Source organism: Gobius niger, assembly GCF_951799975.1.
Source record: "Gobius niger genome assembly, chromosome: 1".
Taxonomy (NCBI): domain Eukaryota; kingdom Metazoa; phylum Chordata; class Actinopteri; order Gobiiformes; family Gobiidae; genus Gobius; species Gobius niger.
In genome coordinates this window covers 57220692-57242458 of record NC_136852.1, presented here as the reverse complement: position 1 = coordinate 57242458, position 21767 = coordinate 57220692, and the positions used below count along the sequence as shown (strand labels likewise).

The window sequence follows — 21767 nt, the reverse complement described above, 5'->3', positions numbered from 1 at the left end:
TTTAATGATAAACCTTGCCAGTCATACAGTAAATGGCAACCTGGCACGGAGAGCCACTTGGTAGTCTTTTCCTCGGGCACGTGTACACGTGCACAATGGGCCCACTGCTGAGACAGAGTGTATTGGCAGACACAAAGTCTGGCATGTTCTGAATCACCATGGAAACCCAGCATCACTTTAGGAACAACTGTTCCTGAAATGTTTTGGTGCACCTAGCATTTCTGTGATCTGCTTAATATCAGAAGTTATTCATTTTAACAGTTAATCACTGTATATTGTGTCCTGGTATCACTAAAACTTACAAAAGTTATGCCTTAATCTCTGCATTGCAGTGTAACTGGCCTCCAGCTCACCACCACCTAAACAGGAAAGAATAGGCTTCTGCTCATCACTGATAACACTTTATTAATAATGATACAATTACATCCACAGTTTGTAGATTTTAGGTATAGAGGGTTGCTTGGTGATTGTAAGCTATACTGAGATGTGTGCTTATAATAGCCTAATTTGGATTTTTTTCCCCTCAGGTTTCAACTTTGGATTTGGATTTTCTTATTTTTTCAAAGCTTCACAGTACAGAGGGCATTTCGTTCCCATGTGATTTGCTTATTTGCAGTACATTAATTCAGCCCTACATTTTCTACCCTGTGTGTTGGTGAGATTACTTTTCTGCACAGAGTCTCCAAATGACTCGACACTGTTAAATACCGACTCTACCTTGGCACGACAACACGTGAACGCGCGCGCGCGATCACACTATCAGACCTCTGCTTTCATCGGCTACTTGAGCCTCCCTCTCCCCAAATAAGTCGACTTCTCTCTTCGACAATGATAGCAAACATTTAAAAGAAAAACAAAAAAACAAAACAAAACAAAGTTTGACCGATTGTGAGAAGAAGCCAGCCCCGGTTGGAGAGCGATACGGCCGGGCCAGGCTGGACAACAGGCGCAGGAGTGGAAGTCGGTAAGGACTTTTTTTTTTATAGACTTATAAAAAAAAAAAAAAAAAAAACTGGAGAACTTTGTCATGTGGATCTTTCCAAAGCTGTGTTCCTTTAACTGGCTACTATCGCCTTCCTATAGGTCTATAACAGAAAATTGCAAATATAGTTTGGAGAAGCGACTAATTTGGCAGTTGTCCGAGGTTTTCCACTGGGACGTCAGATGCGCATCAGCGTTTGGTCAGCGGCTATTTCAGAGCGTGTGATCCTCGCGGCTGCGCCCTTACGTCACTTATAAGGACGCAGCGGTGGCGGGTGGCCGCAGAGCCGCAGACAGAGGCTGGAGGAAAGAGAGAAATGCTCAAAACGGACCAAGACATTTATTTGGGAAGTTAAATAGCAAGTAAGTGGGACATTTTACATAACGCGTGTCATAGTTATATTTTGGCTTTTAGCCTTTTATGATTGAAATGTGTGTGTCTCCACTATGTTGGATAAATATAGCCTATATATTTAGTGATTTTTTTTATTTTTAATTAACCACTCTAAATGTTGAGGAACAGAACTGGGAGCAACACGGCTGTGCCTTTAGGCTGTAAACTGGCTGCTCCGCAGTGGTTTGGTAGAAAGGGGCTCCCGGTGTCCCTGTGACTCACAACCCTCACCGCTAATATCAAGACATGTTCTACAAAGACGGACATGGTCCTTCTAAATTGGTCAGGTTGATTTAGTTTAGAGTATTAACACCGAAGTATAAAGAATCCATCCGGGCTATTGTCTTTATCTGCCCGGCTCTGATTGGAGAAGCAGCCCGCTCTTTAGCTGGTGTTGGGGATCCCTCCGCACTACCTCCTCATCAGCTGTGTCTCCATAGCAACACTTAGTAAAATGCACTCTCTGTTTCTGAAGGAAATGCCAGCATCCACTGAACATAAGGATGTTTTAGGCGCACTTGAATACCCTCTGCACTGCTGTCAGGACAAGTCTGGCCTCTTTATGTGCCAGTTCAATTACACAGTCATAAGTCCTATTTCTTTGAATTTTACTATTTGTTGTTTGTCTACTGTTTGAATGAGCTATTATCTAATAACTTAACAGACATAGGTACCTGTTCTTCTGATTTTCCATAACATGATCCCTAACATCAGTCTGTGCTCCACCAGAGACTGATCACGGCCTGAGCAGGTGAGGGATCCTGGAAGCCACTCAAGTATATGCTTGTGTCCAGCTATGGGGAAGGACTATTACAAGACTCTTGGTATTCCAAAGGGCGCCAATGAAGAGGAGATCAAGAAGGCATACCGGCGCATGGCGCTGCGCTTCCATCCAGATAAGAACACTGATGCAAATGCAGAGGAAAAGTTTAAAGAGATTGCAGAGGCCTATGAAGTCCTCAGTGATCCCAAAAAAAGGGTCGTCTATGATCAGCTGGGAGAGGAGGGTGAGTTATTTTGTCAATAAAAGTCAAGGCATATGCTGTATTATTCATTAAACAAAACACTGTACCTGAAGCCCTATTCATGGCATGGCGGATTTAGAATTCTCTATTCAGAAGCTTATTTCTAAAACTAAAATATGAATTATAGTGCAGTAAGTATTTATAGCCTATATTAAAGGTGTTAGGTGATTAGGTGTTAGGTTAAAAGTTAGTCGTTACCAGGGTCGTCACCCTACTAACGACTAACTTTTTTATTTTCATTCTTTCAGGGTCACTTTCATAGAAATGCTCAAAAACTAGCCTGCAAGTTCCATTTCTAGAATTTTTATTTTCGCATAGTGCCATTAAATAATACACTATTAACATACGCACAAATAATAAGTGTAAACCTTTTTTTTTTGCTTTGCTCATGTTGCTCATACTGCTCAGTACTGTGTGACTATCTCGATATTCATACTGTATATATGATGTACATTTTTACTTTCAGGTTTAAAAACAGGGGGAAACAGCTCCTCAGGTGGCCCTGGCAGTTCAACTTATCACTATACATTCCATGGAGACCCCCACGCCACATTCGCTTCCTTTTTTGGAGGCTCAAATCCCTTTGACATGTTTTTTGGCTCGAGCCGTAACCACAACCGCTCCAATGGTCACTCCTTCCACAACGACCACAATGCTGATGGGGACCAGGACATGGACATCGAGGATGAGGACCCTTTCGGTCATTTTGGGAGACAGTTTGGTTTTACGGCTGGCATGAAGAATGGTTTTCCTGGTGAGGGCCGGCGCAGGAGGGGTGTGCATTCAGAGCGACTTGGGGCTAATCAAAGACATCAGGACCCCCCTGTGGTCCATGAGCTGAGGGTCTCGCTGGAAGAGATTTTCCATGGATGCACCAAGAGGATGAAAATCACACGCCGAAGACTGAACCCAGATGGCAGGAGCATGAGAACTGAAGACAAAATCCTCAACATCATCATAAAGAAAGGCTGGAAGGAGGGCACCAAGATCACCTTTCCAAAGGAGGGGGATGAGACCCCGGAGAACATTCCCGCGGACATTTCCTTTGTGCTCAAAGACAAGGGACATGTCCACTTTAAGAGGGACGGCTCAAACATCATCTTTAATTGCAAGATAAGTCTGAAGGAGGTGCGTTATAATGTTTTCTATTCATCTTCCTGCATGTTAGTCTTAAAACACTGAATTAATGCCTCTAAGGATCAGTATTTTCTTGTGCAGCACTCTTGAATTAGCCAGACAACACAGAACATATTCACTTGAATGCTTCACGCTTCAACAGACAAATAAGAGATGATTTATAGTGACAGTTTATTTTTAAAGTCGTGTTCAAATCAAATAACTATTTCCGTTCCTCAAGGACCAACTTGGCAAGGAGTTTTTGCTGCAGTGAGACGTCAAGAATGTGGTGTCCTTGTGTGACCGGCTACAGCTATTGTCCTCATTTTACATTTTCACAGAGTTACAGCCAACCAAGCTTAGTATACTGTAGCAACATAGCTCACTGGATTCTAGGGCTGTAAAAGTAACATTTTTATATCTGTCAATTTTTCTCTTTTTTCTGTATATGACAGGACTAGATTAATATTGCACATTGTATTCCCGAAGTAATTGTAGGTTTTGACATAACGATAAGGTTGCGATTACTGAAGCCCTATTAGTATTAATGTCAAGCTTTGTGTGTTCACTACCCTGTTTGGTCTAAGATGGATTGCAGTGTGACTGGGTGACGATGCAGGCTGCTATTCCAGTGACTGGCAGGACATTTAATTAGCTGCTGCTTCTTGGAGGGCAGCGGGTCCAGCACTGTTCTGGACTTTCTGTGAATTACATAAAGTCTAATGTGTCAGGCCGAGTGGCCACTTACTGAGCTGGCGCCGGAGTTTGTTTGGTTAAAAGCAGGTGTGCACGGAGAGGTAGAGTCAAGAGAGCAGTTTGCACTCAGCTTTTTGCCAATTTTGTCCACTTTAGTCCCTGAAAGCATTATTAGTGAAAACAGAAACACGGCACTGTCAGTACCTGCTCTCTGCATAAATGAGACCACACAGGAGCTTGTTAAGTAGCAGTAAGCAGAAAATTGAACATGATTAAATTTCTTCCCCAGTTAGACTTTCTACAGATGAGACTTAAGTCTGATGCAGAGAAAAACGCGTTGCTGGGGTGAAGATGAATATGCAGGGTGGGGGGTTGGTACCCAGGGAGTATTAGGGAAGTGGGTCAGATGAATCAGTATCCACAGCAAATAAGAGCTCATATTCCACTGTGCTGCCTCATCGCTTACTGCTGTTCTGACAATGATGTGCCTAGAGTCTGCAGACCAGACTACACACCCCGGGCAGTATGGAAAACCTTCTGACAGGTCAAACAGAAGCCGTATCTAGAGGCCATTGATTGACAATATGCATCACTGGACTGAATATCTGTAACATATTTGTATATGTTTATATTCAGTCAACTTAACCATATCTATATCTTGTGAATTTTTATACATTTAATGAACCAGTGCTTTGAAACTGAAAGGTGTAAAATTATGTAGTTAATACTGGCCCAAAAAGATGTTAGTCTGAGAAAAAGACCTTTTTCCATTTGGTGCTGTAAATGGAATAAACTTTTTGTTTTTTTGCCAGAGCAGTCCCTTGGCATAAAGCTCTCAACACATTGATTTTATTCTGCAATAGTAGATAATGTAGTTGACTCTGCCTTATAGCAATAATGAGTGTGCCTCTACACTGGGCTGCTGTCAGTTATGACTGCACTTCAGCAGCTCCTGTTACCGCAGCACACTGCACTGTGGCAGAGCTCATATCCAAACACACATAGGTGCTAACTGTAGCTGGAGGGCTCTAAAAGAAAGAAGGAGAGCTTTGTACTGCTTCACCTCCTGAGGCAGATGTAAATCTATTTTTCTTCTAGTTTTCTGCAACTGCAACATTTGTTTTGGCTAACTATTGTCAAAAGCCATGTGTGTCCTCAAACTGTTGCCAAATAAGACACAAGATCAATCTGTGATGGTTTTTACGTTTTCTGTGCAAACCATGGTTTATGCAATGAGTGGGCACCGATCAGCCGATGACGTGGCTGTCATAGCAACCTGTCTGCACGTAAGACTGTGTTTGTGAATGGAACGAGTCATCATGATCACATCAGAATTATTCAAACACGACACCGACGCTAAGTGTTCTGCGATTGAAAGTCTTTCCTTATGTCACGACTACCATTATTTAACATGACGCAGCAGGTTATTGTGTAGCTTTAAGCTGCACACATAACAAATATGAGACGGTTGTTGGTAGTTTTCTTCCAGATCACCTCAATGTATGCTTCCATTGTATCCTTGGGCAACACACTTCAGTGCCTACTACAGTCAATAAGTACCATCCAAACAAATGCCAATTCATCTATTGATTTCTACTCTACAATGAACACGATACATTGTTTGCTCATTGAAAATTATTAGTCTTGTCTTGCTTTGTTTTGACAGTTTTATTTGTATTATCAAAAATGACTTTATTCTTCATCAAGGGGGGCAGCAGTGGTGCAATTGTCTCAAAGTGCATAGAAAATACTTCCAGCATAAAATTCTATCAACAGGGGACAGGCTTGTTGTGGTGACCCCGATGAAAAAAAAATTCTCCATAATCACAGGGCTGTGGGTTTGTACAGTTCAGATGTAGTGCTTATTGTGAGGGATGCTCAGTGGAAAGCCTGTGGAGCGCTGATAGCAGCTGGCCCACAAGTTCAGTTTAGCTCTGAGTGGATTCATCAGGCGGCGATAAGGAGGTGAGGCTCAGACACTGTGCATGTGTGGGACGCTGCTTGTTCTCTCACCAGACCCCTGACTATTTACGAGCTCAGGCCCATTTCTGCTTCACTTCATTAGCTTCAGCTATGAGCGGGTCGCTAAAATTAGTCTCCTGTGCAATGCGTCTACCCCCAATCCCACACACACTCCCCCCTGCCTGACACTCTTCTGAACAACCCCCTTCAAAACACAAACACCAGAGCTTTGCTGTTGCCAAATGTTCTTGTTCCCAATGCTGTAGACCCCTGAGTGCTGTGACTAAAATAGAAACTAATATAGAAATGCTTTACGGCTGATTTCAATCTCAGAAACATGTTTCACGAAGATTTACTCTGAGGAGATAATCGGTTTGAGCACATGGAAACATTAAGTCATTGGTGTAGTCAGCGCTTTGGCATTTCTTTCCTACACAAGTCATTAACCCTCTCGATCTCTCCCTTCCTCTGTCTAGGCATTGTGTGGCTGCACCGTTAGTATCCCCACTCTGGAAAACCGCGTCATCTCTCTCCCATGTCATGACATCATCAAACCCGGGACAGTCAAGCGGGTCCGAGGGGAAGGCCTGCCGTTCCCTAAAAACCCATCGCAGCGCGGGGACCTCATCGTGGAGTTTTCGGTACACTTTCCCGACAGGATCCCACACCAGTCCAAAGAGATCATCAGACAACACCTGCCACAATCATAACGACGTCTTAGTATAGAACATATTAAACACACTATGAACTTTTGTAATGTTGCTCCACTTGACTTAAGCCATTTTATTATGCCTTTTGTAAATATGTGCCACTACGGCTCTAACGGTTTATTCATATAGTATTTACCCCTATATTACACACACAGGTGACCTTGAGGAGGAAGGGGTCAGATTAGTTGTTTATAAACTGATCTGATTTTCATATTTTTCAGACATATCAGTGGGTCTTTTGCAGTTCTTTATAACGAGACAAAAACTTAATATCAGTGTGATTTTTAAATAATGAAACTTATCTTGTAGTTTTGATCAGTGAATATAAAACTCCAAATTGTTTAATATCAGCAAATACACAAGATCCACAACAGTTCAGTGAAGCTAAAACGCACATATACAAAATAAAATAAGAGTTGAATGCAGGAGCATATTTCACAGAAAACCGATTTCTTGACATGAAGTTTTTTACCAGATGTTTGAAACAACCCAAGTCATACATGTGCAATAATGTGATACTATGACCTGGTAAAATATTATTTTCTCTCTGCTGTGTGAAATCTCGCGGGGAGCATGTGATCTTGTTCATTTGTATGGTCAAATTAATGACCTCCTCCAATACTTTTCCCCAGGTCATTTCACATTCTTCATATGTGCACATTATTTCGGTCGTCTGGTGAAAAAATTCGTATTAGTAGTATCAGATTTTGAAATACTTTTTTTTGCTGAAAAATGTATCCATTGTAACATACTCACAACAAAATCCTTACAATAATTAAGAACATATCCTGTGAACTGCACTTGACATATGAATGACAATCAACCGTTATCAGCAGTGGACAATACATTGATCATAGGTGCTTACCCCTGGCTCTTGGCTCTGGGACTGTCAGGTGCCTTAGTGCGGCCTCATGACACACCTGAGGAGACATACATCTGTACAACCAGCCATACTGTACACAAAATACAGTGCTTACATGTCAGACAGGCTTTTCTGAAAGGCAGAAAGGGGAATCTGTTTTATAAAAAGTATACACAAAATGCCAATGTGAAGTTTACAATTATAAATTATAAACAGTAATTGTTCAGCAGTGGTGTCTTGGTCCGCTCCACATAAGGATTACTTTATTATTCAGTGTTTTGATAAAAGCTGGTCTAAATATTTTTTTTTTCTACAATGATTCTAAATAAACTTGTATAATTGTTTTGTATAATTGTACATGAGCCATGAAGTATTATTTAGCATAGACAATGTACTATATCTATGTACTACTACAAAATGAGCTGAAAGAAGTGAAGCGTTCAAGGACTGTCCGAGTTCCTTAGAGCCTCTGGACGGTGGCTCCAACATGAACACGCATGTGCTGCCACTGCTTGTGTGTTTGACATGTTTATAAGGTTTCCAAAATGGCATCAAATAAACCAAATGTGGGAACCTTATTGTCCTCGATGTTTTACAAAACTGCTCTATTACTCTATTACAGCACAGTGTGCTGTTGTCGAACATGAAGCGAGTTAGCGGATCATATTTGTCTATAAGTCTGAGTTAAAGATAAACAAATAAGGAAGAACTTTGACCCCGGCATGTAGCTACAGACAGCTGCCCTCAGCTCTTCACTTGTCCATCTGCTCAAGCCATTCAACATTTGGGCAGGGCCACATGCTTTAAGGTAAATAACATATAATTAATAAGTACCAGTCCAAATGCATTCATGGTTTTTGCTTACTTGGATATGTATTATAATTGGTCAGAGGAAATATAATTCTGTTCCACTTGGCTATGTGCATGATACAGATAGAAGAGACAATTAGAAAAGCACAAAGGATGATCAAAGATGCTGCTGTAACGCCACACTGTGACTAATGCCATAGAACTGTATCAGCTATTTCTGGCCCTAAGGATTGGTTCACACAGAGTTTAGATTTCCTCTGAAGAAAAACACTGCTGTGTTTTGTTTTGACAAAAGCAGCTCACCAAATGTTCCCTCCGTTTTCTGACCTTCAATTATAACAGTCTCAGGTTGGTGAACAGCTTGAAGATTTTCACTTTGTGTCCACATGACTCTAGGCTGTTAATAAATTGAGATTCAAGTGAATCAGTTACAGAGCTTTGGGACTTAGTCATGATGACTTGTTCAGCTCTTTAAGAGGCGTAACTTGAAAACTTTGTAGTTACTGTCCCCACACTAGAGCTGGACCATGAGTGGTTTTGTGCGGCTGTCTTCGGGGCAGAAGATGCCCATGGTTGGACTTGGCACATGGAAGAGTGCTCCAGGACAGGTACAAAAGTGAAACAACAATATTTACATTTCAGTGCTACTGGTAGATCTGTTTTTCTCTGCACCAGGTAAAGCAGGCAGTGCTCACAGCGTTAGACTGTGGGTACAGACATATTGACTGTGCTGCAGCATACAGCAATGAACAAGAGGTGGGGGAGGCTCTGGCGCTGAGGATTGGTCCAGGGAAGGTAAGACTGGTCATTGTCTGTGTGTTAAAAAAAAATAGCACAATTTGTAAATTTGGATTATTGGATTATGCAAGATGATGATTTCCATAGGCACTTCAACGTGAGGAGGTCTTCATTACATCTAAACTTTGGAATACAAAGCACGAGCCAGAGGACGTGGAAGCAGCCTGCCTGACCACTTTGACCGACCTGGGTCTCTCCTATTTGGACTTGTACCTCATGCACTGGCCAATGGCCTTCCAGTGAGCACCCACACTCTCAGCTGGGACTTTGTCTCCCCCTGTTTGTCACAGTGGAGATTGCAAATGGCCTCTGTTCAAATGAGTTTGTTTTATTTTCAGGCGAGGTAAAGAGCTTATGCCCCGGCGTGAGGATGGCAGTGTGTGTTATTCTGGCACAGACTTCAAGGAAACATGGAATGCAATGGAGAGCCTTGTGAATAAAGGACTTGTTAAGGCGATAGGGGTGTCCAACTTCAATGCCGGGCAAATTAATGACATTTTAAGAATGGCCAAGCATAAACCTGTAGTTAACCAGGTACCAACATTTGACAAAAACAGTGCAAACTAACACAGAACTGTTTTATGAAATTGTATCTTTGTGCTTTAGGTGGAGTGTCATCCTTATATGTCCCAGCAAGCTCTTATTACTCATTGTGGGTCAGTAATGTTTAACTGAATTATACTTTTTACAGTCAATGTTAGACATTAAAGTATTTCTGTCACAGATCACTGGGTATTTGTGTGACGGCCTACAGTCCTCTGGGTAGCGGGGACAGACCATGGGCGTCTCCAGATGAACCAGCCTTGTTAGAGGACATGGAACTAAAGGGAATTGCTCTGAGATACAAGAAATCACCGGCACAAATTATTCTCAGGTAAGTAGCTCAAAACATAGGTTCCATAAAAGTGTACTTGACACCAGCGGATCCTTTTTCTTCAGGTGGCACATTCAGAGAGGAGTGTCTTGTATTCCCAAAAGTGTAACACCAACAAGGATTGAGCAAAATCTGAAGGTGTTTGACTTCTCCCTGTCAGAAGAGGATGTGTCACTTGTAAACTCCTTCAATCGCAATCAACGATTTATTGTTCCTACAGTGGAGGTAAATCACCATAACACCAACTTTTTCCTCTCATATCGATTGAGTAGATCTCAAAACGCATGTGATTTATTGGAATATTTTCTTGTATTCTTCAGAGAGACGGGAAAAAGGTTTGGAGAGATGCTGAACATCCTCATTTTCCTTTTCATGATCCTTATTAAATGTCACTAAAGTTTAAGAAAAGCTGCCTGGACAGTAACAAAATTCTACCAACGCCTTCAATTGGCCAACATTGTGTTAAATAAAGCACAGAAAGAAACATTTTATGAGTTTTTATTTTCAACAACATAACCTTGACAAATTTTGTAATACATTAAATGCTACTGTTTATTTAAAAAAAGGAAGTCATTAGCAATATGTATATTTTTCTTATATTCTAGCATAGAATCCCATCACTAAAGTCATTCATGTTGGTTTAAATGTTGAGAATGAGGCCACTTATAACCTTCCCCATTGAAAAAATTGTGTAGTTTTACCACACCACATCTGACCCCACCCCCCACAAAGCCAGGGCAAACCAAGTGGCTACATGCTTTCTCCAGGGGAAATTATACAAAAAGGAACACATGAAAGAAGCACAAAGTCCTAAAAATGTGGAATCTGGTGAGAATTTGTACAAGTGTGATCCCAGTACTGACCACCAAGGGGCAGTGCACATTTATCCGTAAAGATCATCATCATTATCTTCATTGTACACAGGACCACTGCCAGCACCCCCTGAGCCATGGGTTGGACCACTACCACCTGCAGCACTGGATGGGAACCTGAAATAAAAAGGTTTAAATTAAGCCAGTGGTGGGACCAATGTAGTTAGAGCCTGACAAGCACATGCCATTGTATAGGCTTAACATTGCAATGCAGTTAGATAAATGTACCTGAAACTGCCAAAGCCACGGCTTTGCTGTAGAGTCTGAGCAAACATCTCATATTTGCGAATGTCATTGTCACTGACAGAGCGCCGAGCAAACCGCATTGCTTCTTCAAAGTGGTCCTTCCTGATCTCAGGCACAGGATCATCCTCTTCCACTTCCTACAAATTGGTAACAAAAGGTTTAAAGAACACTGAAGTTTCATAATGTGCCATTTAAGTACCAACCATGGCTGAAGGATTGGTCTGCCTCTCCCTTTCTCTGCGGATCTCGTTCTCAATACTTTCTCTGATGGCCAACTTGCACGCCCTCTGACAGATTTCTGTAAGATCAGCTCCAGAAAATCCATTGGTCATCTTTGCCAAAAAGTCCAAATCGACATCCTGAAAACATACATTTCAAATATTACTACACGTTTAGGCTTTAAAAGAGACATTGAGGTAACAGCAGGCACCTTGCTGATGGGACTCTTGCGGAGGTTGGCTTTGAGGATGCTCATCCTACTCTTCTCGTCTGGCAGTGGGATGTAGATGAGCTGATCCAGACGGCCAGGTCTCAGGATGGCTGGATCAATGATGTCTGGTCTGTTTGTAGCTCCAATGATGAAGACATTTTTCTTGCTGGACATCCCATCCATCTCTGTGAGGATCTGGTTGATGACACGGTCCGCTGCTCCACCACCATCCCCTACATTTCCACCACGAGCCTTGGCTATGGAGTCCAACTCATCAAAAAATAGCACACAGGGAGCTGCTTGACGGGCCTGTGGGCAAATTGGCAGATTAAACCAAAGTCACTGATGGCAATAGAGACCTTGAACATGTTCCAGAGACGAGCATTTGCAAAACGTACCTTGTCAAAGATCTCCCTGACGTTGGCTTCAGACTCTCCAAACCACATAGTGAGCAGCTCGGGTCCTTTGATGGAGATGAAGTTTGCCTGGCACTCATTAGCAATGGCTTTGGCCAACAAAGTTTTACCACAACCAGGAGGTCCGTAGAAAAGCACACCCTTGGATGGCGTCATACCAAACTTGAGGAACTTGTCTGGGTGCTCCACTGGATACTAACATGAGAAATTGTGTCAGTATGAACAGCTTAGACATTAAGTTTATCTTGGCATATCTAGAAATATTCTTACTTGCACCAACTCCTGCAACTCCCTTTTGACATCCTCCAGACCCCCAATATCATCCCATGTGATGTTGGGAACCTCAACAACCGTTTCTCTGAGTGCAGATGGATTGCTCTGGCTCAGGGCCCACTGCAGCAGAAGAGTACTTGTTAAAGCACACTCAGTTTGAAAATCACAGTAAAACATTTCAGTTGACTACCTTTAATGCCATAAAATTTGACAGTACAAATGAGACGCTCAAATTTTACCTTGAAGTCATCCATAGTAACAGCAAGAGAGTTCATGACTTCTGCATCAATGGTCTCATCTTCAAGGTCAATAAGGTCCATTTTCTTTCGGATGGCCTGCAGCGCAGCCTCAGAGCACAGAGCAGCCAGGTCAGCACCAACATGGCCATGGGTTTCATTGGCTACCTGTAAATCAAAAACATTAATTATAGGAGCGAAAAAGCTGAAATAAGCCCCTCAGAGCTACAGTTTGTTAAAGGTGTCAAAACTGCAAAAGAAACATGCACAAACCTGCTCCAGGTCCACATCATCTGCCAGCTTCATGTTCTTTGTGTGAATCTGCAGAATTTCCAACCTGCCAGTAGCATCAGGGATCCCAATGTCCACTTCTCTGTCAAAACGGCCTTAAAGAAAGTACCGGTTATAAAAGATTATTTTGTGAAACAGCAGTTTATTAAAATCAGTAATGAAGCGCTCATGTTTCATTTAATCTGAAGCAAGAATGTTAGGAAAATTACCAAATCTCCTCAGAGCTGGGTCAATGCTGTTGGGTCTGTTCGTGGCAGCCATCACAATGACGTGAGCCCTCTGTTTTAGACCGTCCATTAAAGTGAGCAGTTGAGAAACAATCCGTCTCTCCACTTCTCCGTGAGTCTGCAAAGAAATGTGTATTTACTATAAAGCTAAAAATATGTACAATAGGTCAGGACTCCCCTGGAAATGAGATTCTTAATCTCAGTGGGATTTTCCTGGTGAAGAAGAAAAAAACAAAACAAAACCTTTCAAAGTATCGGGTTCATGCTGATAAATGTTTGCCCGTCATTGTCAAATAAATTAAGTGTACAATTCCAAAAGATAATTTTCTATTCTTGCCCTTCAGTCAATATGTCTTACTTCATCCAATTCATTAATCTCCAAATTACCAGACTGAGGGTGCCAGTGTGATTATAATACAGTCTGCACTAGACCTTTAAAACCATCGCTCTTTTGGGCACTTGACATCTCAAACACATTTAACAAGAGCCATCCCTGTGATGGAGGATATCTTATGTAACCCCTATCCTCTCAAACAGGCAGATGGACCAAATTTGAACACATGAAACAGTACAGTACAAGTATTATAGTGAGTCGTTCATCTGTCAGGCAATAATATAAAAAACATTTTGGCATTCAAACAAAGTCACCATCTAAAACATGCAACTAGAGGGTTTATAAAGTCCTCATGAGCGAGTTGTGCAAAGCTCAACACTGACCTTCTCTCTCTTTGGAGCAATGGCGTCAAGTTCATCAATGAAGATGATGGCAGGTGCATTCTTCTCTGCTTCCTCAAAGGCCTTCCTCAGATTACTTTCACTTTCTCCAGCGAGTTTGCTCATGATCTCAGGACCTAAACGGTATCATTTAAATTAATTCCAACCACTATCAATAACAGGTAACGTTATGCTTTACTTGGGATGCCACACAACAATGTAATGGTCAGCAAAGCATTTCTCCACAATGGGACAATAATGATCTTTTAGCTCAATGGGACACCCCTTGCTTACAAAAGTCAAAAGGCTGAAATGACACATGTTGTATGGCAACAAAGTCATGTTTTTTTAGTTTTTATTATTACTTCTAAAAGGTAACGCCATCTTATGTAATATTTTCCATTAAAACCACAAAATGCATATTGTTCCAACAGTTACAGGAGCTCAGTTTTAGTTCACAAAAAAAAAAAAAAAAAAAAAAACTCAGTGGTTCGACCCCAGCCCTCATGTGCAGTAGGGCTGAACAACTAATCACTTATTTTATCAATGGATTAATAATTTTCTGGTAAACACAGACTCGAACAGAGCAAAAGCAAAAAAAATAATTAAAAAGTAATATTTTTTGATTGAAAACAATTTTGCTTTTAAAGCAAGTGTATGTTGTGCTGTGTACATTGTACATTGTAATCAGAAAGCAGAATTAGCACTTAGAGCCTCCCATCAACATTCACTTTCAGTTTGCTCCATCAGGCAGCGCCCAGTAGAGGAAGAAATGTGACTTGTCTTTTAAACATAGTATCAATAATAAATTATTTTACCGTTGATGAGGAAGAAGAAGGCTCCAGTTTCATTGGCCACAGCTCGAGCAATCAAAGTCTTTCCAGTTCCTGGGGGTCCGTAGAGTAAAATACCGCGAGGAGGCTAAAAACAAAACTTTGATTTATACAAATATCATTTAAAATTTGCAACTTCAAATATCAGTGAGATATGAGCATTACCTTGACACCAATGGCCTTAAACAGTGCAGGGTGTCTGAGGGGCAGCTCCACCATCTCTTTGATCTGGGCCAACTGCTTCCTCACTCCTCCAATGTCATCATAACCAACCTCATTCAGGGATTCCTCTTCATCCTGAACATTTTTTAAAAATGTTTTTATACTTTCCAGAAATTGACAGTTTATTCACTTTCGCCTTTACCGACCTCTCTCCTAATAGGCTCTCCCTCACAGTGAATGACTGTGTCGGGAGCAACAATGCAATATGGAGAAGGGTCGGTTTCCACAACTTTAAATTCCACTGCACGCATTCCTCCTCTGACCAGGAAGATGTCACCTTTACAAGAATGAAGAATTTAATTTAATGTTAAAAATATTTTAAAATGAACTGTGTGGAAGTTTAGTTCATACCTTTGCGAATTGGTCTGTAAGCCTCAAGGAAGTATGGCTTGAGGTAAACCTCAAACAGGTTTCCAGTAATTCCTTCTACAGTATCATCTATGGGGAGAACATGGATTCTCTTTCCATACTTCACATCAGGACATGGCTGAATGCTGAGGAGGAAATAATTGAATTTAAAACAATGGCTTAATATTCTGAATAGAGAGAAAAAAAGAAAAAAAGAGGCATTCACCTGATAACATCCCCCAATCGAACCCTCAGGTTATTGCGGACGACCCGGTTCATTCGGACCTTTTCATCAGAGCAGGTGTCATCAGACAGAACAATGCAAACAGTCTCTCGCCTCTTTTTCCCCTTCATCAGAACTGTGTCTCCCCGGAAAAGCTGAAGCTCGTCCATTTTTGTCTAGACATAAATCATTATGGTCAGTGACTATTGTAATTTCAATTCAAGCAAGTAAACTTAAAAATTATTGTACCTGGGAAAGAGAGACAACACTGTTGTCTTCATTGATGGATTCATCAACAATCAGTCTGTTGGGTCTGTTCTTCTGTTTGAGAATAGCAGTAGCCAAATCATCACTTTTTGATCTAAGAAGAAAAAAAAGTATGGTAATTTTAGTTAACTTTCAAATAAATCCAGAACAAACTTTTACATAAAGAAAACAAATTAATGCACATAATTTCAATTTAAATTAGTTATTTTGCATAGAAATTGTGAAGGGGCCGAGTTGTGTAGTCTATCCGTCTCTGCATTATTAATTCTATCTAATTATTAATAATTAAAAAAGGTAAAGTGTAAACAGGTAGGGCAACTCAATGTACAGTCACAAATACCACAATTATATTGAAAATGCAGCATTTATATGCAAGGCCAGTCAAGCATTAACCTCCCGACAAAAAGAACTAGACGTTTCCAAAAAGCTTGAATGTTGCTCCGAAGCATTTAGTTACTGTTTCATTTCAGTAGCATGCTAAGCTAGCACAGTGGCTAACTGAATGGACCCAGATGACACAGCAAAAGGAAAAAAAAAACTTTACGATGTAGCCTCTGCTAGAAAATAAAAGCGATAGACACAAAATGCCGTGATTTAATTTAACTTCGAGAAAAACACTGGTACTTGGGCCCTTTGATCCATGTTCAAGACATCCATTTATCGCATTTCCAAAGTAATTTTGGGCAAGTAGCTTTTGGCCGTTCACTATGTAGCAGCTATGAATCTGCTATGAACCACACATTAGGCTAGCCAACAGTACCGGCTACCTAGCTTTGACACACTACTCAAAACCGCAAATCCATATTAGTAGCATTGAAACATCCATACATTCAGTTAGGTTTACATTCACTTCGTGATACAAAATGGGCGTTTGTTGTCAGATAGGCCTGATTGTTCAGATGATGATGCATTTGGCCTTGACTACGTTGCTAAGCTAACAGTAGCCTCCGACACGATAGCGGTGACTGCGCTTTGTCAAACGCACAAGAGAGGACTGGTGACCCGTCAAGTGACAACACAGGCACATCTACAAACTTATAGATCACCCACAAAAATACGGAGGGCGGTCAACAACCTTGAAACACGGGCTTTCAACAAGCTGAGAAAGTGCGGAGGCTGAAACTGACCCCATTAGCTGCATTGCTAAACTAACGTATTATGTATTGCCGAGAGCCATTTAAATTACATTTGGTCAGTCTGTCAGTTCGGAAAGCATTAAAATGAAACCAAAACAAAATACTTACTCCCCTCCCGAAGCCATGTCGTCTACTTAAGCTTACTGATGATAAATAGGATAATCTAACTATGCCTGAGACGTGTAGCCGGTTTTAGTCGTAGTCTGTGGATTCAGACGAAAGAGCTGCTGTTTCCGTGCTTTTCTTTAGTTATAGCACGAGCTGGAGTCATACTGCTTTTTCATTGGACAACTTCGAGCCAGCCTGTGCGACGATTGGTCAGAAGCTTCTCTTGGCGTTTTTCAGCCAATGAATCGTGTCTCTCTCTCTCTCGTGTCGTTGGGATAAGTGTCGAAACAGCAAAGAGTTTCTATTTGCATCAACCTTTTCATTGGCCACTTTACCCTGTCAACAAAATGTCATCACCCAATAAGTGCGCACCGCGTCGATGTACATGGTTTTTGTTTTGCCAAGTTTTTTTTATTTTTCTGTAAACACTGAACAGTAATAAATACGTGAATCCAAAAGATTATTAATATTTTTTAATGCAGATACTAATATATTGTATATACAGTAGGGCAGCCATTCCCAATGTGGGACATCAAGGCCCCCTTATTGATCCAAAATTGTTTTGCTCCCCCCAGTAATAACAATTTATTCTATTCAAAGGCATTTGCTATTATTCTACATAAAATCTATATATATATTTTCGCAATTAAATATATTATTCCATCCATAATAATATTTTTTCAAAGTGTGTTTTGGAATAAAGCTTTGGAGGCCCACCTGTAGTGCCTCTGGACCCCACTTTGGGAACCACTGCAGCAAAGCAACCTTACAGAGTAGTTAATTACAGTTTATATACATTATATAAGATTTTAGTAAAAGTCAGACAGGTCTGTTTTTGTCTTCCTCAAAACCAAGATCCTTTATCCTTTGTTGAAACTCCAAGGGGTTCATCAAATGGTCTGTTGGCGGTTCCAATATATACAGACAGGCACGCCTACAAGTCAACAAACAATAATTTTAAAAATCACATCGTGTTATTTATTTATAAATATGGAGTTGATGTATTTTTGTTATGCCTATTTACTGAGAGCAGAAACATACTCTTTGGAAGAATCCGTGGGGAAGTTCCACAAGTTTTTCCAGCAGCTGGCAGCTTCATGCCTCCGCTCAAGTCTCCACAGAACTTCTCCACACCATCGCCCAGCAAACCCACACTCTGATAGCAGTTTTAATATCAGTGCTTTGTACACTTTAGAGTATGACACTTTATTCACTCTACACATTCATAGGATCATGGCAACTTTAACAGTCAACTTGTTTACTGGGTTTCAACAGTGTCTGCTCTTTACCTGGGAATGCATGCAAACTGAGCTGAAGGTCTCTTAGTGCCTCTTTCAACTGATCCGTCTGAGAAAAACAGATTCCTCGGCCAGCAAAGGAAAATGCCTTTAGCCTTTGGAGAATGGATAACTTTGACCTCTCATTGTTGCCCATGTCTGAACAGGGTATCTGTGGTTCACATCCTGTGATGGGAATTGCACATTAACAGTAAGAAGCATTAGCATTAGGACTGGGATGTGTCTTCTAGATAGATTTCCTCACCTTTATTTTTAAACCGCACTTTCACAAGCAGATCTATACACCTGTGAAAATATAACAGTTAAAGATTATCAAGTCAAAGAATTGGAACCCAAGCATACCTTGTGTAATGGGTGATAGCTTGCTTCCAGTCTTTTAAATGAATGTGGCAGTGACCCTGTAGGAGATGCGCAGCTCCGACCCAAAGCACCGTGGCCCCTTTGTCAGAGTTCACACGAGGCTCCCTGGGTACAGTCTCAGGCTCCATGTCCGATTCCTCCAACTCCAACATTTCTGGCAGCAGGTCTAGTGTTGTGCCGACTACTTCATCACACAATGCAATGCAATCGGCAGGTCGCTGAACCATTAACAAAGCAGCAGCAGCCTCAAGGTAAAGATCAGCCAAACGGGGAAGGGCAGGGACATCCACACTGGACTTATAAACATGTAACATAAAGTCAGGCTCATTGAAACAAGTGTGTGGATTTGCAGATTCTAACATTAACAGCCCTTTGTAAATGATAACAACTCACACAAAGATGTTGTTGGTCTGTTTGAAGAGAAGCTAATAAATCTAGATAATGCTCCACACCTTCGGATATCCTGCAACAACAGTAAACAAATGCAGTGATTAATATTTGTTTTCATTTGAATGTTTGTGGATAAAAAGATGACATTTAACAATGAACTCGTACCTTCCATGAAAGACACACCTTAAAGCCAGGCTGCGAAGGAGAGTATGAGCAGATGGAACTGCCAGGAGGTTCTTCAAAGATGGGCTGGATAGGAGCAATGAAGAGGACACGAGCTGACCACTCCCCACATCAAACTCTGAGGTGGGGTTGACATTCAAACACTGAGGAAAAACAAAACCATTATATTTCAATGTGCATATTCAAGTTCTATGCCGGCCAATATAAAGAACATACTTACAGAATGCAGTAACTCAAGAGCTTTGATCTCTGCCTCTTTGTTTCCCAGTTGCTTGTAAATAAGCATGCTCTGGTACAGTGCACTGACACAACGAGAGTCTGTCTCCAACGCCTTCCGGAAACAAACCAATGCCATCTGAGGTCGTTTCTAGAGACAAACATATTTTTATTTGAGTTGCATAAAACACCTAATTAATGATTATAAGCATGTACCATCTGGACAAAGCCTGAGCCTGAAATAAGGTGTGCACAGGCAACTAGAGGTCTGGGAGCAGGGATAGAGGTGGCTTTCTTCATATCACTCAAGGCCTCTGAATACAGACCATCTCTGAGTCTTTGAGCACCTATGAAACAGTAGAACATAGTGACAGAAGCAAGGTGAAAGGGTTAACAAAACGTAAAGAAAAATCATCAAATACCAAAACAATTTCCAAGAATTTGCAATGTCTACCAGTACCTTGTTCAATTAAGGTACAGATGTGCAATAATTCAATCAGGTCTTTTGGCTCTAAAACCAAAAGTAAAGAGTCAAACACCTCTCCATTCCTTTCATTTTCCGTGGAGACCATGTCGAACAATGACAACTCCATCTACATGACATAAAACAGGAGGACATTCATTTGTAACAGGATTTCTGAGATTAAACTATCAAGAAGAAAAATGGCAATGGGAGCAAAATTATGAAAAATGTTATTACCTCTATTTCCTTGATAACATGGTATTTCTGGGTGACTAGCCATATTGTCCACTGCAAACAGAAGAGCTGTCCGATGTAAAAATGTAAGTTTGGGTGCGTTTGCAGTTTTTCTGAAACCTTTCTCCAAAATAGGAGACAGTCGTAGGTCTCAGGGGTGCATTTCGGTATCTGGAAAACTGGCAAAACATAAAATAAATACATTTGTGGAAGTCTACAATAGGCCATTGAATCACAGAAATCAATAAGACCTACTTTTATCAATGGTATTTGTAATAAGCAGCTCTACTTTGGAAAACTCAGACAGGGCAATAGAAAAAACACTAGCATTGTACATCACGGTCAACTCCAACTCCGTGAAATCTGCAGTATGAGGAGCACCTGTATGGATGAAGTGAGACATAATTAGGGACAGTCACTTATTAAACATGTAACATGATAGGAATTATATTGCGACATTACGACTACCTTGTATTTTAGTTAAAAGTTTGTGAAACTCCAAAGAAAGGCACCGAACATTGCAGAGTTCCTGTCCTTTCCTCGGGGCATTTGCATCTCTCTGTTTCCGCAGTATCGATAATGTAAATACAACATGATTAATAATCATGATTATGTTGATCGATAATGAATCCAACTACAGCAACTATCGCCTTTATTCAGCCCACCTTCCATCCCGTCACGAGACCGTTGTTTTCCTGAATCCATAAATCCAACAAGGGCGCTGTTTTGTTCATTTTAAAGATCTAAATGTATTTAACTTTCCCTCAAAACTAACAGGAAATGAACATTTGCTCGCGGAGTCTCTACTGTGCAAATGTGCGCCTCTGTTGCCCCTGGTGGGCAGAGTAAGCAATTATGCCAAATCTAATGATCAGTGGGACTCATTCTAATAACTTTAAGATATATTTAAACAGCAACGCGTTGCTTTTCACACTGGTCAAACATGTTGTACTGTAATGTCACAGCAATTTAATTGGTGAAACTATGTCTAAAACGTGCAGTTTACTGACAGAACCAGCTCTGCCTACACACACCTGATGTCTTATGTAACACTTTCAAACACACTGAAAAGCTTGAAATATTTCAGTCCGACTTTGATGAGTCAGAATCTCTCACCCAAGGTCACTCAACGGGTTTATTTATTTATCTTCAGTTATGCAACATCTATTCATCTCATATTACATTTATTAAAGCTATCATCGTATGTTACTTTCTCTCATCAATGGAAATATTTAAGGAAAATACAAAGCGCAAAGGATTAGCTGTGTGACTAATGACTTGATAAGCATCGCCCACTGAATATTCTTACCACTAATTGTCATCAATAGAACTGACAGTATTGCCTAATATTCTCCTTTAACAGGACACAATGATTTTCACTAGATGCTCTAGAAACCAATTTAACTGTTAGTGTGACAACTAGTCAAAAGTGACTTTTGAATGTGTTACGTGCAAAAAAAGAAAAAGATTAAAAAAAAAAAATCAAATTAATTAAATTAAATTAAATTTAAAAAGGTATCGTCAATAATTGCTATGGCCATGATGTTTGTGTG

At 40.8% G+C, this 21767-nt stretch overlaps 4 protein-coding genes across 4 annotated transcripts; 2 read left to right on the top strand and 2 right to left on the bottom strand.

The window, feature by feature from the left end:
* The first annotated feature begins 1184 nt into the window (after nucleotides 1–1184).
* Nucleotides 1185–7390, top strand: dnajb5 (DnaJ heat shock protein family (Hsp40) member B5). Its single transcript, XM_079570327.1, has 4 exons — nucleotides 1185–1344; nucleotides 2105–2382; nucleotides 2867–3528; nucleotides 6651–7390. The coding sequence occupies exons 2-4, from the start codon at nucleotides 2172–2174 to the stop codon at nucleotides 6882–6884; spliced, it is 1107 nt and encodes a 368-aa protein (XP_079426453.1). The 5' UTR covers nucleotides 1185–1344; nucleotides 2105–2171; the 3' UTR covers nucleotides 6885–7390.
* Nucleotides 7391–8995: 1605 nt separating this feature from the next.
* On the top strand, nucleotides 8996–10621 carry akr1a1a (aldo-keto reductase family 1, member A1a (aldehyde reductase)). Its single transcript, XM_079570346.1, has 8 exons — nucleotides 8996–9164; nucleotides 9232–9351; nucleotides 9442–9593; nucleotides 9693–9888; nucleotides 9961–10010; nucleotides 10079–10228; nucleotides 10294–10453; nucleotides 10549–10621. The coding sequence occupies exons 1-8, from the start codon at nucleotides 9084–9086 to the stop codon at nucleotides 10612–10614; spliced, it is 975 nt and encodes a 324-aa protein (XP_079426472.1). The 5' UTR covers nucleotides 8996–9083; the 3' UTR covers nucleotides 10615–10621.
* Nucleotides 10622–10722: 101 nt separating this feature from the next.
* vcp (valosin containing protein) lies at nucleotides 10723–17329 on the bottom strand. Its single transcript, XM_079570050.1, has 17 exons — nucleotides 17071–17329; nucleotides 15809–15920; nucleotides 15563–15735; nucleotides 15340–15482; nucleotides 15135–15265; nucleotides 14932–15063; nucleotides 14752–14854; nucleotides 13937–14070; nucleotides 13202–13337; nucleotides 12975–13087; nucleotides 12705–12869; nucleotides 12463–12585; nucleotides 12175–12387; nucleotides 11777–12085; nucleotides 11550–11705; nucleotides 11329–11483; nucleotides 10723–11217 (listed from the first exon to the last, which is right to left on the bottom strand). Exons 1-17 carry the CDS (start codon nucleotides 17085–17087, stop codon nucleotides 11112–11114), a joined length of 2421 nt encoding a protein of 806 aa, XP_079426176.1. The 5' UTR covers nucleotides 17088–17329; the 3' UTR covers nucleotides 10723–11111.
* Nucleotides 17330–17804: 475 nt separating this feature from the next.
* fancg (FA complementation group G) lies at nucleotides 17805–21388 on the bottom strand. The gene is made up of 14 exons (XM_079570138.1): nucleotides 20880–21388; nucleotides 20683–20773; nucleotides 20470–20595; nucleotides 20218–20393; nucleotides 19978–20110; nucleotides 19734–19864; nucleotides 19522–19668; nucleotides 19284–19444; nucleotides 19122–19191; nucleotides 18711–19024; nucleotides 18613–18653; nucleotides 18360–18533; nucleotides 18112–18226; nucleotides 17805–18004 (listed from the first exon to the last, which is right to left on the bottom strand). The coding sequence occupies exons 1-14, from the start codon at nucleotides 20946–20948 to the stop codon at nucleotides 17890–17892; spliced, it is 1863 nt and encodes a 620-aa protein (XP_079426264.1). The 5' UTR covers nucleotides 20949–21388; the 3' UTR covers nucleotides 17805–17889.
* Nucleotides 21389–21767: the final 379 nt, after the last annotated feature.